Source organism: Drosophila guanche, unplaced genomic scaffold (genome assembly GCF_900245975.1).
Source record: "Drosophila guanche unplaced genomic scaffold, DGUA_6, whole genome shotgun sequence".
Taxonomy (NCBI): Eukaryota; Metazoa; Arthropoda; class Insecta; order Diptera; family Drosophilidae; genus Drosophila; species Drosophila guanche.
This window is the reverse complement of record NW_022995774.1, coordinates 73,902-94,940: the sequence shown is the minus strand read 5'-3', so window position 1 is coordinate 94,940 and position 21,039 is coordinate 73,902. Positions and strand designations below refer to the sequence as shown.

The window sequence follows — 21,039 nt, the reverse complement described above, 5'->3', positions numbered from 1 at the left end:
ACGGAACAGCGCTTCTACTATCACAGTTCGTGGTACAGCAGATTCTTACATATTAGAGCCACTTTGTTCATGTGGTGATTCTAATTACTGACAACGTATATCTGTAAATTGTTTTTTCACAAAAAACGGTATATGAAATTAAATTTGATTTATGTATATATATTTAAAGCTCGGTGCTTTCCGGTGATCGAAGAGTAAATAAGGGTAAATAGGTCGGAGCAATGTGCGTAACGCACTAGGAAATGTTTCCTACCCCATAAAGTATATACATATATATATTCTTGATCAGCATCAAAATCTGTCCGTCTTGATGAGCGCCTGGTTATCAGAGACTATTAAAGCTACACCAACCAAATTTTTGCATCGAGCTTTCTGTGATATCACACACCACAGCAAATGGTTAAAAATCTTCTACACACACAATTTTGTAGGTAAGAGAAAACTAAAAATGCGATTCCGTAGGGAATAACCATTTCTATCACCGGATCATCGGGATCGGTTTGGATGAAGAAATATTCCAGATCTGCTGTCATACAGCCATCTGGATACAAAATTAGGTAGCTTTTATAGTTTATGAGATCCAGGCGCTCAACAAGACGGACAGATCGACTCGGCTATTGATGCTGATCAAGAAAATATATACTTTATGGGGTCGGAAATGCTCCCATCTGTGTGTTATATATTTTCTCCACAATGCAATATACCCTATTTACTCTTCGAGTAGAGGGTATAAAAAACATGCTTGCCCATGAACACTCTGCAAGCTTCCGCCAGAGTGCAGAGAGTCGAGTCTATATAGCCATGTCTGTCCGTCCGTCCGTCCGTCTTGTTTGTCGGCTAGTTCACTTGGCCCCTGCCTCTGCCGCCCCTCTGCCCCTACCTCTACGGGAAGTGCTCCAGAGCCTTGACCACGCCCGCATCCGAGTCGGAGGTGTCGTAGCTCTGGCTCTGCTTGGACTGCTCCAGCAGGGAGAGTTCCCCGCCCAGCCCCAAGAGACTGCCTCCAGCTGTAGCTGCCCAACCGGCCGCTTCCATTTGCTGGCTCTACAGCTGGTACATCGCCTGGTTGAAGCTCGCTTGGTGCTGCTGCGGCGACATGGTCGGCGAGCTGGAGGCGTGGCTGCTGGTGATGCGCGTGTGGCCGCACACGCTGCGTGGGCGGTGTGGGCGTGGTGTACATGCCGGTGCCGGAGCTATCCGACGGTACAACCGTACCGAGTACCGGGTAAAAAAAACACTAAGGTACAGGGGGACTACTGAGTACGGGTTATAAAAGGGTATATTGTATTTGTGCGGAAAAAATGTAACACACGAAAGGGAGCGTTCCGACCCCACAAAGTATATATATTCTTGATCAGCATCAATAGCAGGGTCTATGTCTGTCTGTCTGTCTGTCCGCCTTGTTTTTTCGGATAGTTCTCAGAGCTCTCAACTAAAAACGCCATCAGATTGGATCATTATTATAGCCAGAATTATAAAATTAATTTGCAGTGGCAAAACCCAACCTAACCTGCCCAGCCGCTCTTTTTATTTTTTGCACATTCACACTCTGCTTCGTGTGGGGTAAGGCTCCTGGGGAGGGGGGCGAGCTAAAAAAACGTGTTGGCGTGAGAAGTGATGATGTAGATGACAGATGTAGAAAAGGTGTAAAATCTAAAATTTAAAATTTGAAAAAAACCGCTATGGTACAGATAGCCGGGTACCGGGTATAAAAGTTGTGACGCGTAAGAATCGTCTCACCCGTCCTTTCTGGTTTACATTTTCGTCTGAATCCCTGAGTTATTTGCTTGATACCCTTGTATGTAGATGACTGAATGTCAAAGTACAAATTAAGTTAGTAGGGACGCTTGTGAGATGCTTCGTCCACTTCACAACCTTTATACCCAGTACTCACTCTGTATATATTATGTGCATACATCTGTATGTACATACTTTCATATGTATGTATGTATGTAACCTTAGTGTGATACATACATTTTTATGCATTTAACCTCATGATTTTTGAGAATTTTTTTGGACATCTCACACATCTCACATTTTTTGGACATCTGCCATCTACATCACTTCTCACATTACCAAGTGTTTTAGCTCGCCCCCACTCCCAGAGCAGCACTGCACTGTTTGTAAAAAGCCGAAATTTTTGGTATTAATGTTATTTTTTTCGGGAAATATATTTGAATGCAACTAAAAATTTTCTGATTCCTAAATGTCAAGATATAATAAAACGGGTTTTAGAAGATTTTGACAGATTACCATCCATTTTTTGCGCGCTTTCAAAGTCAGCTGGTTTTGAGATGATTTGCAGCTTTAATTTTAGCTCTATTTGAAAGTTTAAATACAAGTGAAAAAAATGGAAATAACTGGTCGAAGTCTGGACGTTGATTTGCAATGACTGCACCATCAAGTGGCCCATGCGACACCAATCCAAAGCCTGTTACGTGCGGAACACAGCAGTACGCAGCCCTCCTTCCGCCCAACCGACCGAGGGGCGCTGCCAACGCTGCTAACCGAACAGAGAGGTAGGCTAGTATAAGAGATTTAAGAAGAGGAAGGGAGTTAGTCGAAGATATAATGTGATAGAGGGAATTATAATCCGAGCATAAAACGCTAAAGGGTTCGTGCAAGGCATGATTCGATCTACACAGTGGAAGGAACAAAGGAATATAGTTTCTAGTGGGTATAATGGGAATCGTAAAGTTTCCGCCCCTCAACAGGTCAGGGCTGCCTACATCTCCCTTGATCAAGTTGTGCATAAAGATTACACCAAGCATTTTTCTACGATTAACTAAGGATGGAAGGTTTATTAGAAGGAGTCTACTACAGTAGGATGGCAGTCTCACAGTTGCATCCCAGTTGAGGCCACGCAGGGCAAAAAGTTTTTCTGCACTGATTCAATACGGTCTTGATGATGTATGTTGTACTGAGGGCACCATACTCATGAGCCGTATTCTAAAATCGGACGAACAAGCGAGATATAGAGAGTCTTCGTTATATAGGGGTCATCAAATTCCTTTGACCACTTCTTTATAAACCCAAGCACACCCATGGCTTTATTTACCATGGTAGAAATGTGTTCAGAAAACTTTAACTTGGGGTCCAGCTTAACACCTAGATCATTAACCAATTTAATTCTGTAAGGAGCCATGAAGGGCTGGAGCGATAAAAAGTCATTACATTGCACTTCGAGGCATTAAGGTGTAACATATTTGCACCACACCATGACTGAAAGCTATTGAGATCTGATTGCAGGCGATACTGAGATGAAACGTCCTTATACCGGACGCAGAGCTACATAACATAAGTACATAAGTACTCGAGAATTTGTCAAGGGTCCTAAATGGCTACCCAGTGTACTACAGAAGTAACCATAACAGGTAAAGATAAGGAGTTTTTGAAGAGGACTCTTTGAGACCTAGAACACAGGTAGCTAGAAATCCATCTCAAAAGATTGGGCGGAAACCCTAGAAGGTCGAGCTTTTGTGCAAGAAGAGAATGGTTTACAGAATCGAATGCCTTACTGAAGTCAGTGTAAATAACATCCGTCTGCAAGTTACCTTGGAAGCCTTTAATGACAAAGGAGGTCAACTCTAAAAGATTAGTGGCTGTTGAGCTAGGGATATAAGTGTTTGCAGAGATTTTGCATGTGCTGAGTTACAATTTTCTAAAAAATTTTCGGAATAGCGGATAACTTTGATATACCTATATTGTTTTTACCCTCAGACTTTCTACCTTTCCTATGGAGAGGAATTATAAAGTATTCCTTCCAGATGGGGGAAAGCTAGAAGAAAGGATGGATAGAGTGAATAATTTAAGCAAAGGTCCGCACAGAGACTCGGCACAGTACCTGAGTACTCAGCTGGGAACTCCGTCAGGGCCCGGTAAAAATACAGGCTTAACTAATTGAAGTTCATGAAGTAAGGAGCTTTCATTAAACAAAGGGCAGAAAATGCCTAATTCCTAGGAATGGGTTGTTTGATAAAATTGTGCAAAAAGCTCGGCGATCATTGTTTGTCGACATATTTAAAAATGATAGCGAGGATGGATGTGCGGACGTTCTACGCTTACTGTTTATAACGCTGTAAAACTTTTTTGGGTCCTGCGAAAACCGAACTCTTTCATCGAAGGAGGCAGTTCCTATAGCAGTGAAATTTGACCGAGCTATTAAGTAATTAGAAAGAGAAGAGGGAGAACCAACTTCTTGAGATGTTTTAAATAGTCTTGATTTGAGGTTTTTTAGACTGGATGATAACTCTTTGGTGAACCGAGAAGGCTTCGCAGATCTAGTGGGATATGAGAGTGGGACACACGTGTCAAAAATTGTGTCAAGTACATTGTAAAAGAGACGGGACGTGTGAGACGCTTCTTACGCGTTACAGCTTTTACACTTTAGCGGTTTTTTTGCCAAATTTTAAATTTTTTCTTCATCTGTCATCTACATCTACAACACTTCTCACACCCACACGCTCCTTTAGCTCGCCGCCCTTCCCTAGACCCACACACTGCATACTCGCGGCAGAGGCAGCGCCCGCACACAAAAAAAAAAAAAACAAATATAAGCTGCGGAAAGGGGTGGGTTAAAAGTCGGCAAAGACAATGGCAGAGGGGCGGCAGAGGCAGGGGCCGTGTGAAGCAGAAGCAGAGTGTGAATGAGAGAATGTGAAAAGAACAACAGAAGCTGCGGGACAGGGTGTGTTTAGCCACTGCAATCTAATTTCTTCATTCTGGATATAATACTGATCCCAATTTGGTGATCTGATAGATATGGCCATTCCCTAGGGAAGGGCGGCGAGCTAACGGAGCGTGTTGGTGTGAGAAGTGTTGTAGATGTAGATGACAGATGAAGAAAAAATTTAAAATTTGACAAAACACCGCTAAGCTGCAGATGTAGTACTGAGTGCCGGGTATAAAAGTTGTGACGCATAAAAAGCTTCTCACACGTCCCTTCTCGTTCTTTTTAATTTTTTGTTGATCTTTCAAACTGGCACTGTTTACAAAACGCATCCTATTTATCAGACTGTTTTAGTTACGTTCCACGCACAAAGAAGAATTCCTGACAGGAATTTTCCGCAGTGCTGCGGACCGTCCTTTAAGCTCGTCGTATTTAACCACCCATTTCAGTATCAGTTCAATAGTATGACGAGCGAAGCAAATTGAGATATTGAAATTCAGTGAAAATGGTCTGATAAAAAGCTAGCTCAACGAAAGGAATCAATTAAGTGACTTTGAAGAGTTCAAATGAGGATAGAATACAAAGAGCTGTAGCTAAGATAGGAAGACTTTCAGTTTTTCTAAATTATGATATTGCCTCATATGTCGAAAATAAACAAAACGAGAAGGGACGTGTGAGACGCATCTTACGCATCACAACTTTTATACCCGGCACTCAGTCAGTGTACCTGTACCATATTGTTTTTTTTTTTCGAATTTACATTTGACATTTTACATTTTTTCTACACCTCGCATCTACATCTACATACATAACTTCTCATGCCAACACGCTATTTTTTTAAATATACTGTTTTCAGTGTTAGCATACAGCAGTCTGGTGGGAAAATTCGGTGGCTCTAGCTCTTATGGTCTCTGAGAACTAGTCGAGAAACAAGACGAACAGACAGACAGACATGGCTATATCGACTCGGCTATTGATGCTGATCAAGAAGCATATACTTTATGGGGTCGGAAACGTTTACTTCTGTGGGTTACATACAACCGTTATTAGCGCAAATACAATATGCCCTATTTACTCTTCATAAAAATTCATAAGTAAAAGTTTTTTGAACCATATTGGTCTTATTTGTTTCGCCAGTTTGTCATGTTATTTTAGCAAACGTTAAGAACTAAGCACGTTTGGAAAATTCATTTGATTGAAATAAACGTCAATGGCTCACATTCCATGCATACATATTTATATGCATACACACATAAATACATAAATGTATGTAAATATGTATATATGTGTATGCATGTGTATGAACATGTATGAACAGTGAGAAAAATATCCAGAAAATAAATTTGGCGGCCTTAAGCTCATATTTATGTACATAACTACACATACATACATATATGTACATACATTTGAGATATAGACCGTAAAATTTATTTTCTGGATATTTTTTTAAATTGTTTTTTACTTTAAACGATATACTCGTATGTGTGTGTAATATTCTCAAAAAATAATCGTATCCAAAAATATTTGGGGGAAAAAAACACCCCTTGGTGCTGCAAAATATGTAAATTCTGGCATGTCGTATTCTCAGTTCCATGTTGTATACATATGTATATGTTTGTATGTATGTATTTATGTATGTATGGACTATATAGTAAAGGTTTTTTGGTCCACTCATACATACATATAAATATAAAATTTAACATATTCACACATATTTTATATATGTACATAAATATGTATATATTTACATACAAATGTATATATGTACATACATATGTATATATGTATATACTAGCGTTTATTTAATTCATGTGTATGAGCATGTGTACATATGTATGTACATTTGCTCGGTTTAAGAGCACACAAAAACCAAAATGAGAACATTGAAATTTCCGCTGTCGCCAAACGAAATAGGTTTCTACTTTTGTGCATAGAAAAACAAAATAATGGACTGTCAGTGCGTGGTTATTTATACAATAGTCCAAATAACGTGTCAAAATCAAAACAAGAACCACAAGCAAAAGTACTTAGACCAAAAAAAAAAAAGTTTTCGTACATTTCTTGTGAAATTGCTGATTTTTTGGAGACGGTAATTATTATACAATATTCTCCAAAATCCTCAAAATTTATATGTAGAATTGTATACATTTTTATACCCGGTACTCGAAGAGTAAATATAGGGTATATTGTAATATAGGGTATATTGTAAATATAGGGTATATTGTATTTGTGGGGAATAACGGTTGTATGTAACGCACAGAAGGAAGCGTTTCCGAACCCATAAAGTATATATATTCTTGATCAGCATCAATAGCCGAGTCGATAGAGCTATGTCTGTCTGTCTGTCTGTCCGTCTTGTTTTGTCGGCTAGTTCTCAGAGACTATAAGAGCTAGAGCCACCAAATTTTGGCTCCGGACTGCTGTATGCTCACACTGAAACCAGTGTAGTTCAAAAATGAGCCACGCCCCCTTCCGCCCCCGCAAAAGGTCGAAAACCTCCCAAATCTACAATTTTGGAGATAAAAGAAAACTAAAAACCATATTCTGAAGGGAATGACCATATCTATCAGATCACCAGATCTATCAATGGGATCCGATTGGATCATTATTATAGCCACAATGAAGAAATTAATTTCCAGTGGCTAAACCCACCCTGCCCCGCAGCTTTTGTTGCTCTTTTTACATTCTCTCATTCACACTCTGCTTCTGCTTCACTCGGCCCCTGCCTATGCCCTCCCCCTGGCGATTCCTCTTCCGACTTTAAATCCACCCCCTCCCGCAGCTTATATTTGTTTTTTTTTGTGTGCGGGCGCTGCCTCTGCCGCGAGTCTGCAGTATGTGGGTCTAGGGAAGGGCGGCGAGCGTGTTGGTGTAAGAAGTGTTGTAGATGTAGATGACAGAAGAAGAAAAAATTTAAAATTTGACAAAACACAGCTGAGGTGCAGATGCACTATTATCCCAATGACCAGTTTTGGTGGCTGTTTACGCCAAATTAGCGCAAAGGGCTTATGGCCGTGAGAAATTAGTATTTTGTATAAGTAAAATGAATTTGTAGCATTAAGATATTGAATTGTTGCATTTACGACATACTCACACAAGTTTGTTGCTATAGAACATACATGTAATATGTGAATACGATAGAGAACGAGGAAGAACATGCATTTAATAGGTGAATATCGAAATTGAAAAGAAGAGATTAAATTGATTTAAATTCCGACTCGGTCATACCAGCAGCACTTGGCTTTTTATTTCGAGATTTTGATTCCGAACTGGTTGCGAGGAGTTGCGGAAACAGTGGCCAAAGCTAATTTTTAAAAGATAAAACCAAGACTCGGTTTTTAACGCTCTGTATTATAAAAAGAGTGACCATCAAAGTTGCGTATAAGAAATTTTCATAGATGGCGCCACTTTCGAAAAATCAGCTGTGAAACCTAGCGGTCATTATTGCACAGAATGTGCAGGGAAAAAGTACCAAATTTATTGCTGTTTTAAATATCTCATAAATTGGAAAACTGATTAACTGATCCAATTTTTTTGATGCATTTTATTTAGTAGTCTTCTACATCTAGATGTAGTCCTGAGTGCCGGGTATAAAAGTTGTAACGCGTAAGAAGCGTCTCACACGTCCCTTCTCGTTACATTTAAAAAGAGTGCATGGAATGTATTTTAAATGTACATATCAATATTTATTTCAGAGCTGTTGCTGCTTATTTGCGCGCCTTAAACCTATCGCCGAATAATGCTGTAGTCCATGGAAATTTGGCCTGTGTGTATTATGAACAAGGCCTTATTGACTTGGCTATCGACACCTATAGGCGTGCTATTGAACTGCAACCAAATTTCCCCGACGCCTATTGCAATCTTGCAAACGCTCTTAAAGAGAAAGGACAGGTATTATTTGCCTTTTCAATATTTAATTATATAATTGTATCTTCCTATTGTTTGAAATTTAGGTCAAAGAAGCTGAAGATTGCTATAACACTGCACTAAGACTGTGCTCAAATCACGCAGATTCTCTAAACAATTTAGCGAATATAAAACGTGAACAAGGATTTATTGAAGAGGCTACACGCCTTTACCTTAAAGCCCTGGAAGTTTTTCCAGATTTTGCTGCTGCCCATTCAAACCTAGCATCTGTCTTGCAACAGCAAGGAAAACTAAAAGAAGCATTAATGCATTACAAAGAGGCGATCCGAATCCAGCCCACATTTGCTGATGCATATTCCAATATGGGAAACACGCTTAAGGAATTGCAAGATGTTAGTGGGGCACTGCAATGCTATACTCGAGCTATTCAAATAAACCCGGCTTTTGCTGATGCACACAGTAACTTGGCAAGCATACATAAAGATTCAGGAAATATACCAGAAGCAATTCAGTCTTACCGTACAGCTCTAAAATTAAAACCCGACTTTCCCGATGCATATTGTAATTTGGCACATTGTTTGCAGATTGTTTGTGACTGGTCTGACTATGACGTACGAATGAAAAAACTAGTTAGCATCGTTGCTGAACAACTCGAAAAGAACCGATTACCATCTGTACATCCCCACCACTCTATGCTTTACCCCTTAACACATGATTTTCGAAAAGCCATTGCAGCAAGGCACGCTAATTTGTGTTTGGAAAAAGTTCACGTGCTTCATAAACAGCAGTACAATTTTGTGAGAAATTTGCCAAGCAGCGGAAGATTACGTATTGGGTACTTAAGCTCTGATTTTGGAAATCATCCCACTTCTCATCTAATGCAGTCTGTGCCAGGTCTACATGACCGTTCAAAAGTCGAAATTTTCTGCTATGCCCTAAGCTCTGATGATGGCACAACCTTTCGATACAAAATAAGCCGTGAAGCGGAGCACTTTGTGGATCTTTCACAAATTCCTTGCAATGGAAAAGCAGCAGATAAAATATATAATGATGGTATACATATTTTGGTGAACATGAATGGTTACACAAAAGGGGCTAGGAACGAAATATTCGCTCTTCGACCTGCTCCAATTCAAGTTATGTGGTTAGGTTACCCAGGCACTAGTGGTGCAAGTTTCATGGATTATATTATTACTGATGCGATAACTAGCCCACTGGAATTGGCTTACCAATACAGTGAAAAGTTGTCATATATGCCTTTTACATATTTTATTGGCGATCATAAGCAAATGTTCCCTCATTTAAAGGAACGTATTATTGTTTGCGACAAGCAACAATCTTCTGTTGCAGATAATGTTGCTGTTATTAATGCCACTGACCTCTCGCCTCTGGTTGAAAATACAGATGTGAAAGTGATAAAAGAAGTAGTTAATGCACAAAAACCCGTCGAAATAACGCATAAAGTCGCTGAACTTCCAAGTTCCACCCAGATAGTATCTATGATTGCTTCTGGGCAAGTTCAAACATCACTAAACGGTGTAGTTGTTCAAAACGGACTAGCGACTACACAAACAAACAATAAGGCAGCAACCGGCGAAGAGGTGCCACAAAATATTGTTATAACAACACGCCGGCAATATATGTTGCCAGATGACGCTATTGTTTATTGCAATTTTAACCAACTTTATAAAATAGACCCACAAACACTTGAGTCTTGGGTAGAAATATTAAAAAATGTGCCTAAATCGGTGTTGTGGCTATTAAGGTTTCCAGCAGTTGGCGAACAAAATATTAAAAAAACTGTCAATGACTTAGGTAAGCTTACTGTATGTTTTACTGTACTGAGCATTCACAAATGTGTTTAAAAATCAAATTTCAACTAACACATATTTCAGGAATTTCTCCCGATAGAGTAATTTTTTCAAATGTAGCTGCTAAAGAAGAACACGTACGCCGAGGGCAATTAGCTGATATATGTCTCGACACTCCATTATGTAATGGTCATACTACATCTATGGATGTGTTATGGACAGGAACTCCGGTTGTCACTTTACCTGGAGAGACACTAGCTTCAAGGTGAGTCTTTGGTCGATACCAAAGGAAATAAGTAAAATTATATTCATTTTTATACCCGGTACTCGAAGAGTAAATAGGGTATATTGTATTTGTGGGGAATAACGGTTGTATGTAACGCACAGAAGGAAACGTTTCCGACCCCATAAAGTATATATATTCTTGATCAGCAATAATAGCCGAGTCGATTGAGCCATGTCTGCCTGTCCGTCTGTCCGTTTTGTTTGTCGGCTAGTTTTCAGAGACTATAAGAGCTAGAGCCACCAAATTTATGCTCACACTGTTACAAGTGTATTTCAGAAATGTGACCCACTTCTTCCGCCCCCGCAAAAGGGCGAAAACCTCCCAAATCTACAATTTTGAAGATAAAAGAAAACTAAAAACGCTATTCCGTAGGGAATGGCCATGTGTATCAGATCACCCAATTGTGATCCGATTGGATCATATTATAGCCAGAATGAAGAAATTAATTTGCAGTGGCTAAACCCACCCTGTCCCGCAGCTTTTGTTGCTCTTTTTACATTCTCTCATTCACACTCTGCTTCTGCTTCACACGGCCCCTGCCTCTGCCGTCCCTCTGCCATTGCCTCTGCCGACTTTTAACCCACCCCGTCCCGCAGGTTATATTTGTTTTTTGCACATTCTCTAATTCACACTCTGCCTCGTCTCTGCCTATGCCATTAATCTGTACTTTTTGGCTCTAAGGAAGGGGGGCGAGCTAAAGGAGCGTGTCGGCGTGAGAAGTGTTGTAGATGTAGATGACAGATGAAGAAAAAATTTAAAATGTGACAAATAACCGAAGTTATGTATGTAGATGTAGATGTAGATGTGAGGTGTACAACAAATTTAAAATGGCAAATGTAAAATTCGAAAAAAAAACAATATGGTACAGGTACACTGACTGAGTGCCGGGTATAAAAGTTGTGACGCGTAAGAAGCGTCTCACATCCCTTCTCGTTAGAATATCTTAAGTTTCTGAATATCTAATATATATATATATGCAGACTTTAGCGAGAATTATCGCACATTTCTTGTCTATGTCATTGGTCATTGGGTCTTTTGTCTTGTCATTCGAGGTACTCGAAGAGTAAATAGGGTTTTTTGTATTTGTGCAAGAAATTGGATGTACGTACATATGTAACCAAAGTATCTTCAACTGGTTGTAATGTTCCTGAGGTTTTAAAATAAAAATTTCGTAAAATATCAAAATGTTTGCATTTAAAAGCTTGATATTTTTTAAGCGGTAAGCTAAAACTACAAAGTGTTTTTGGGTACATAGTATATATGCATTTATTAGCTTTATAGAGTGGCTTAGATGATTACATCCAGATGTAAGACATTTAAGTTATGTGAAAAATAATCGCACTTGCGTGAATCTCAATCACAAGAGGAACGAAATTAACGAAATGAGCATAAGAAATTCAAACGTAGAAACAAGCGCCGGTAAAGAATGGACACCATCAGAGATAATAACCGACAAGTACATAAAGAATTGTCATTCCTTCTACTAGACTGCTGCTCTGAACCTAGAATGTTTCCATTGTGACGCCCTCAAATATAAATATGAGCTAAATGATATGTGTTGCGCATGAGGAAAAGTGAAACTACCTGGAATTGAGACACCACCGGAATTATTGAAGTCCATTCGAAAATTCAATTCATGCACACAAATGACATCGTTCGGAGCACCAGAAAGATACAATAACACAACTACACATGGCCAACAATACAATTCCACATTTAAAATCAAAGGACAAAGATTATACCACAAGATGTGCAAATTAAAAAAAACGAGAAGGGACGGGACGTGTGAGGCTTCTTACGCGGTACTCAGTACTACATCTGTACCTTAGCGGGTTTTATCAAATTATACATTTTTTCTTCATCTGTCATCTCATTTGAAGAAAAAAACATTAAGGTACAGATATCCTACTGAGTACCGGGTATAAAAGTTTTGCCCTTTGTGGGGGCGTTAAGACTGGATGCAAAACTTGGTTGCCCTATCTCTTATGGTCTCTCTCATAAGGACGGACGGATGGACAGACGGACGGACGGATGGACAGACGGACGGAAGGATGGACAGACGGACGGACAGACAGACATGGCTCTATCGACTCGTCTATTGATGCTGATCAAAAATATGTACATATACTTTATGGTGTTTCCTTCTGTGCGTACAAACTTCCGTTATTCCCCACAAATACAATGTACCCAATTAACTCTTCGAGTCCCGGGTATAAAAATTAAAGTCCTCAGTCTATCAGAAAAATTCGGTTTGGTTCGAAGCGGAAAAAAAGTTCGATTTGGTCTAGNCCCTATATAACGAAGACTCTCCATATTTCCCTTGTTCGTCCGATTTTAGAATACGGCTCATGTGTATGGTGCCCTCGGATTATAATTCCCTCTATCAAATTATTTCCTCTACTAACTTCCTTCCTCTTCTTAAATCTCTTATACTAGCCTACCTCTCCCGTAGTTAGTTTCATTATATCCGGTACTCGAAGAGTAAATAGGGTAATTGTATTTGTGCACAAAGTATGTAACACACAGAAGGAAACGTTTCCGACCCCATAAAGTATATATATTCTTGATCAGCAATAATAGCCGAGTCGATTGAGCCATGTCTGTCTGTCCGTCTGTCCGTTTTGTTTGTCGGCTAGTTTTCAGAGACTATAAGAGCTAGAGCCACCAAATTTATGCTCACACTGTTACAAGTGTATTTCAGAAATGTGACCCACTTCTTCCGCCCCCGCAAAAGGGCGAAAACCTCCCAAATCTACAATTTTGAAGATAAAAGAAAACTAAAAACGCTATTCCGTAGGGAATGGCCATGTGTATCAGATCACCCAATTGTGATCCGATTGGATCATATTATAGCCAGAATGAAGAAATTAATTTGCAGTGGCTAAACCCACCCTGTCCCGCAGCTTTTGTTGCTCTTTTTACATTCTCTCATTCACACTCTGCTTCTGCTTCACACGGCCCCTGCCTCTGCCGTCCATCTGCCATTGCCTCTGCCGACTTTTAACCCACCCCGTCCCGCAGGTTATATTTGTTTTTTGCACATTCTCTAATTCACACTCTGCCTCGTCTCTGCCTATGCCATTAATCTGTACTTTTTGGCTCTAAGGAAGGGGGGCGAGCTAAAGGAGCGTGTCGGCGTGAGAAGTGTTGTAGATGTAGATGACAGATGAAGAACAAATTTAAAATGTGACAAATAACCGAAGTTATGTATGTAGATGTAGATGTAGATGTGAGGTGTTCGAAAAAAAAACAATATGGTACAGGTACACTGACTGAGTGCCGGGTATAAAAGTTGTGACGCGTAAGAAGCGTCTCACATCCCTTCTCGTTAGAATATCTTAAGTTTCTGAATATCTAATATATATATATATGCAGACTTTAGCGAGAATTATCGCACATTTCTTGTCTATGTCATTGGTCATTGGGTCTTTTGTCTTGTCATTCGAGGTACTCGAAGAGTAAATAGGGTTTTTTGTATTTGTGCAAGAAATTGGATGTACTTACATATGTAACCAAAGTATCTTCAACTGGTTGTAATGTTCCTGAGGTTTTAAAATAAAAATTTCGTAAAATATCAAAATTTTTGCATTTAAAAGCTTTATATTTTTCAAGCGGTAAGCTAAAACTACAAAGTGTTTTTGGGTACATAGTATATATGCATTTATTAGCTTTATAGAGTGGCTTAGATGATTACATCCAGATGTAAGATATTTAAGTTATGTGAAAAATAATCGCACTTGCGTGAATCTCAATCACAAGAGGAACGAAATTAACGAAATGAGCATAAGAAATTCAAACGTAGAAACAAGCGCCGGTAAAGAATGGACACCATCAGAGATAATAACCGACAAGTACATAAAGAATTGTCATTCCTTCTACTAGACTGCTGCTCTGAACCTAGAATGTTTCCATTGTGACGCCCTCAAATATAAATATGAGCTAAATGATATGTGTTGCGCATGAGGAAAAGTGAAACTACCTGGAATTGAGACACCACCGGAATTATTGAAGTCCATTCGAAAATTCAATTTGTGCACACAAATGACATCATTCGGAGCACCAGAAAGATACAATAACACAACTACACATGGCCAACAATACAATTCCACATTTAAAATCAAAGGACAAAGATTATACCACAAGATGTGCAAATTAAAAAAAACGAGAAGGGACGTGAGGCTTCTTACGCGGTACTCAGTACTACATCTGTACCTTAGCGGGTTTTATCAAATTATACATTTTTTCTTCATCTGTCATCTCATTTGAAGAAAAAAACATTAAGGTACAGATATCCTACTGAGTACCGGGTATAAAAGTTTTGCCCTTTGTGGGGGCGTTAAGACTGGATGCAAAACTTGGTTGCCCTATCTCTTATGGTCTCTCTCATAAGGACGGACGGATGGACAGACGGACGGACGGATGGACAGACGGACGGAAGGATGGACAGACGGACGGACGGATGGACAGACGGACGGACAGACAGACATGGCTCTATCGACTCGTCTATTGATGCTGATCAAAAATATGTACATATACTTTATGGTGTTTCCTTCTGTGCGTACAAACTTCCGTTATTCCCCACAAATACAATGTACCCAATTAACTCTTCGAGTCCCGGGTATAAAAATTAAAGTCCTCAGTCTATCAGAAAAATTCGGTTTGGTTCGAAGCGGAAAAAAAGTTCGATTTGGTCTAGTAGTGTAATTAGTCGTGCACATGACAGAGGTCATTTCGCTGCCGAGAAGACGAATTAATTGGTTTTCAGATAATATTATATACCAAATGCTGAAGAGAAGATCAATAAATATATTAAGTGCTATATTCCCTGTACTATGATGAACCGAAAGCGAGGAAAGCAGGAAGGACTACTATACCCACTACAGAAAAAAAGACGTTCCATGTACACTAACCATATTGACTTCTTGGGGACTCTGGATTTGACGCACAAGGACTACAAACATATCTTTGCAAATATAGATTCATTTACGAAGTATTGCTGGCTGTATCCCACGAAATCGACGACGGCAAACAAGGTCGAAGCTTAGCAGCCAAATTATTACATTTGAGAATCCAGCATTTATAATCCCGAATAGGGTCTCCGCTTTCACCTCTCAAGACTTTGTAAAGTACTGTGACGACGAAAGTCCGTGAAGACGACGACAGGACTACCGAGGGTAAACGGTCAAGTCAAGAGACTGAATGCTCTCTAAACTGAGTATAGACAACCCCACCAAATGGTAAAAGCATGTCAGCAAGGTGCACCTGTAAGGCCTCCTTTGAGAAGCGAGTTGGATTTAAGATGCGGACAAAAGATCTTGAGATACGACAATCGATGGACAAAGAAGCAGCCACATTATTTAACAACGAACGCAGCGAAATGAGAGCAAAGGCGAGGATCAAATTATTAAGCTGCGAACGAAAATAAGAAGGCGTACAATCTACGACGCAAACTTCCAAGACGGATACAGTTTGGTAGAGGCCTGAAATTAAAAGCACAATTTTTCAGGCCCTACCAAGTTAGGTAGGGAAAGCCACTGCAAATGAATTTTTTTATTCTGGATATAATAATGACCCTTTCGAATCCCATTTCAGGGACATTATAGATATGTTCTTTACACAAGGATTTGAAGAAGAATTTGAATTCTCGAATATTGTAAAAATTAACAATGTTGTTGAGGAAACTTAACATCGAATTAATGGGTTGTCTGCCTTTTAGACATGTCCTCACATCCAAAATAACATTTTTGTACAGAGCTAGAAAAAAGATGTGAGTGTTCAACGCTTTTTGATGGTAAATAACGCTCATTAAGCCATCTTTTAGAGATCCTCTCTTCTGAGTGGGAAAATTGTGAAAACCAATAAATCCATTTTAAACCACGAAAGTAGGAGTTTTCAAGGTAGGGCCAGAACCAGAACCTTTAATAGCAGCCTGAGTGGATTTTTAAGAAACATTCGTCAACCACTTCGTAAGCATAACCGTAATTTGTTAAAATATACATTTGCTTTTTGTATAATTGCAGAGTGGCTGCCTCTCAGCTGGTAACGCTTGGATGTCCCGAGTTAATAGCACGCACACGGGAGGAATATCAAGATATTGCTATTCGTTTAGGAACACAAAGAGAATATTTAAAAGCTCAACGGGCAAAAGTATGGAAAGCACGAGTTGAGAGTCCGTTATTTGATTGCACACAGTATGCCAAAGGCTTAGAACAATTATTTTCTCGAATGTGGGAAAAATTTGCAAACAGTGAAATTCCTGATCATATCTCGGCAGTGGAAGAAAACTGAGATATATCCTGTCAATTTAAAACTTGACAAGCCTTTTCTACACTCTTAGAATGATTTCAGCATGCTTTGGAACATCAATTTTGTGCGGCATATATGTTACATGTATACCTAATTTTTCTGTTTAAGTAAAAAGTAAAGTTTAACTATTTACATACTTATTTTTGGTAAATTTAACCGACTCTTATATACATTTTATCCGTTAAGCATAAGACGTTACTTTGTATTAGAAATATATTCCTACAAGATGCAACTAGAACTTGTGAGGTAAATATAAAGTGCTTGCGATTAATAAAGCTAATGTTCATTCAAAAAATGTTTGTTCACTTGGCTGAACTGTGTAAAATTTTAGCAGGTCTCCGAATTTTTCGTAAGGAAATTGGCTTGAAAAATATGCACTTTTAAAGGTTTTCGTATATTTAAATATATTACACACAAAAGAAAATTTTATGTTTTCACAATTTACATAAAAATAAAAGACACCTTATTTAACGGTTTATGTTAGGCTTGTTTATCTTTGTTCGTACTTTGTTTGTACTTTCGCGTCAGAAAAAATCATATTGTGCTAAATAGTGAATGCAAGGCAGATAGTTGAGCCAACTCGTTAGGTGTCCGCAATTCGAAAATATAAAAACTTTGGGGCTGTGAATGACCAAACTTTTTTTATACCCGGTACTTGAAGAGTAAATAGGGTAAATTGTAACAATGTAACAAAGTGTATAAGCAACAAAGATCAGCTCTCGCTGATCCTCGGAACGCGATAAAAAAGCAGGAGCCACGGAGACGCGCATCTCCTGTCTTCACTCTCTATAGATATACATATGTACATACATACATGTTTTATACATCCACTTTCGAGCACAAGCGAGCTGATTTTTGTTGCTTATACACTTTGTTACTTTCGCATTCGCAGCCCCAAAGTTTTTTTATATTTTCGAATTGCGGACACCTAACTTTTTTCAAACGAGTTGGCTCAACTATCTGCCTGCATTTAATGTTAAGCAATTACAATAATATGCTTTTTTCTGTCGCGAAAGTATTATTAGAACAAAGATAAGTGAAAATGAACGCTTGTTGTGGAGCCGCTCTGGCAGTCAGGGATAGTCAAGTTATTCGCGGTAGCCGCCTTCCTTTCGCTTGCGTCGTCAGTGGCAGCCATTGAGTGAAAAAACTACTGGCTGCAACTCAAATGAGCGATTATGAACGCTGGCCCTTACTTGTCGGTGGTCACGATCCCAAGCGCAGTGGGAGATCTCGTCGTCCGGGCAGTCCAGGTCAAGCATCAAGGTATCCGATAAGTACGATTGCGAATCAATCTGCTTTTGCACACATCTTTTCGCCGGTCAAAGCTTCCGGGGATAGTTCTCTCTCCGACTCAAGATGGTTGGCGACGGAGTTGCTGTGCCTGCAACGGAGTTGCCAGCACCTGGTAAGTATGTATACCATAGGTTGTCTTTGTTTAGTTCAAATTTAATGCTACAGCCGGGTGTGCACGTTCTGTTCTTGTTCTGTAGACAGAGCACCAGGGCTCCAAAACTACTAGACAGCGTCCCACAGGCAGATGGCGCGGCCATGTAGTACCTCGAAAAACTAACGCCGACAGATGGCGCTGCATCTGACATCCTAGAAGTAGGCCACGTCCTCTCGATCACCTAGTGCATCTTCACTGCGTCTTTATGGGGATATAGTCCGAGGCATAATATATAATATATGCAATACATTACCAGCACTCATCCCACAACTGAGCTTTCTGGGGCCCCTTACTTTTCAAACTCTTTATTAATGACCTGCCTTCTGTATTAACAAATTCTAGAGTACTTATGTATGCGGATGATGTTAAGCTCTGCGTCCAGTATAAGGACATTTCATCTCACACTCGCTTGCAATCAGATCTCAATAGCTTTCAGTCATGGTGTGGTGCAAATATGTTACACCTTAATGCCTCGAAGTGCAATTTAATGACTTTTTATCGCTCCACCCCCTTCCTGGCTCCTTTCACCCTCTGGGGTACTTCTCTTGAGTGAATTACATTGGTTGATGATCTAGGTGCTAAACTTGACCCCAAGTTAAAGTTTTCTGAACACATTTCTGGTAAATAAAGACATGGGTGTGCTTGGGTTTATAAAGAGGTGGTCAAATGAATTTGATGACCCCTATATAACGAAGACTCTCCATATTTCCCTTGTTCGTCCGATTTTAGAATACGGCTCATGTGTATGGTGCCCTCGGATTATAATTCCCTCTATCAAATTATTTCCTCTACTAACTTCCTTCCTCTTCTTAAATCTCTTATACTAGCCTACCTCTCCCGTAGTTAGTTTCATTATATCCGGTACTCGAAGAGTAAATAGGGTAATTGTATTTGTGCACAAAGTATGTAACACACAGAAGGAAAGGTTTCCGACCCAATAAAATATATATATTCTTGATCAGCATCAATAGCCGAGTCGATTGAGCCATGTCTGTCTGTCCGTCTGTCCGTGGTGCTGAGGTGCAGAAGTAGTACTGAGTGCCGGGTATAAAAGTTGTGACGCGTAAGAAGCGTCTCACACGTCCCTTCTCGTTTTAGTTTTATCTTGTTTCTGATTTTGATAATTTTGCTTACTTAGCTATAGTTGTTCTAGTTTAGTTGTGTTTAGCTCTAATTTTCCTCGAATATTAGCCTAACATCTATCTTTCCTGCATGGAGCGCCCCTCTGCTCGGTTCCGAGCGTAACAGGCTTTGGCTTAGTGTCGCATTCGCCACTTGATGGTGCAGCCATTGCATATCAATGTCCAGACAATTGGTACACAACGGGTCACGGGTCTGACCTCCTGGCAACCCTACCGCTACGACGGCGTACCCCCAAACGGGGCTCTGGCGATTGAGAAGGGGCGGTATATCTCCCAGTGGCTAACGTCTGAATGAAATTCACTGCCATCGCTGAATGCCCAGATTAGCCAACAAAGCTGACCATAGTTGCCATTTTACTACCCGTACAAAAAAGAGACCCCTCTTACGTGCATTGGACTCTGGGCTCATGGTGTCGACATGCTACGACCTAAATAGGCAGGCTGAACTCCTGTCGAAATGGCTCATAGGCTAATGTCCACACCGCCCCCATCACGTTTAAAAACCTCGAAAACCCTCGAGTAACGCTTCCTGGTCGTTCCACTTTGGTGGATGCGTAGGCGTTGATCCACATCCCAACAAGCACCGAGTGGCCCCAAAAGGCTGCTTAGTCGACAAAGAGACAGAGAGGCATCAGACTGATGCAAACTGATGCCTGCTCGGTACCACGGCGAGAAAACCCAAGCACCCCAGCCTCTGAAAACGTCAACAAAGTCCGGAGGACTGCAAAGGGTAGGTCCACCTGGTCCACCAATAATGAAGCCAAATAGTGAGAGAAATGGCAATACTCCTTGCCAACATCAGCGAGCAGTACCGACATAGGGAGTCCAGTGAATTCATCTTGGATGCCAGCAAAATAGCAGCGCTATGGCTTTGCGGAGCCATTCCAATGAGGCTTACCAACATAAGGGTCTGGACTTACAGCTGTCTCGCCCCAAGCGTATCGCTCTTCGAATCACAAGAACATTGTATAAACTTGCGACTGATCGTCACCTAGGGGCTATCGGTGGCGATTTCAACGCCTAGGCAGAGGAATGGGGAAGCGTATCAACGACTGCGAGAGGTAGGGTATTGTTGGAGACCATTACTTCCCAGGAATCGGGTTGATCGTCAGCAGGTCACTTTTGAACACTTCGGCCTGGTTTATCAGCATCGCCTACACAACGAGTGACCATATTTTAATTATTTGCTATATACGTCAGCAAGCAGCTGGCGTCGTAATAGCTGGAAATGCTATCGCGCTGATAGGTTCAACTTAGGTTACTAACCTTGCGACAGATGGAGACGCTGAGTGCATGGCCAACCAGGTCATGGAGAATCTAACCAGTGTTCGGCTGGAACGAGAGTATTGCCAAATTAAGCAGGCAATGCAATCACGCACGACGCCGCTACCAGCGCTCGCGGGGGGTGGCTCGGCCTTATCGCAAGGTGGCCATAAAGGAAAGCAAATGCAAGTGCTTCCTTGCGGGAATCTGCGACTATGCGGAGCAGGACCCATAGGGAAGGGCGT

At 40.4% G+C, this 21,039-nt stretch overlaps 1 protein-coding gene across 2 annotated transcripts in view; it reads left to right on the top strand.

Moving 5' to 3' along the window:
- The window catches only part of LOC117591331 (UDP-N-acetylglucosamine--peptide N-acetylglucosaminyltransferase 110 kDa subunit), a 41,563-nt gene extending 24,329 nt beyond the window's left edge, over window positions 1-17,234 (top strand). For both annotated transcript variants that reach the window (XM_034284551.1, XM_034284550.1), the window contains exons 7-10: window positions 8,365-8,560; window positions 8,623-10,351; window positions 10,432-10,612; window positions 16,654-17,234. In XM_034284551.1, coding sequence (XP_034140442.1) covers window positions 8,365-8,560; window positions 8,623-10,351; window positions 10,432-10,612; window positions 16,654-16,921 — 2,374 coding nt within the window. In that variant the 3' untranslated portion in view covers window positions 16,922-17,234. The remainder of the gene's footprint in view (window positions 1-8,364; window positions 8,561-8,622; window positions 10,352-10,431; window positions 10,613-16,653) is intronic.
- Window positions 17,235-21,039: the final 3,805 nt, after the last annotated feature.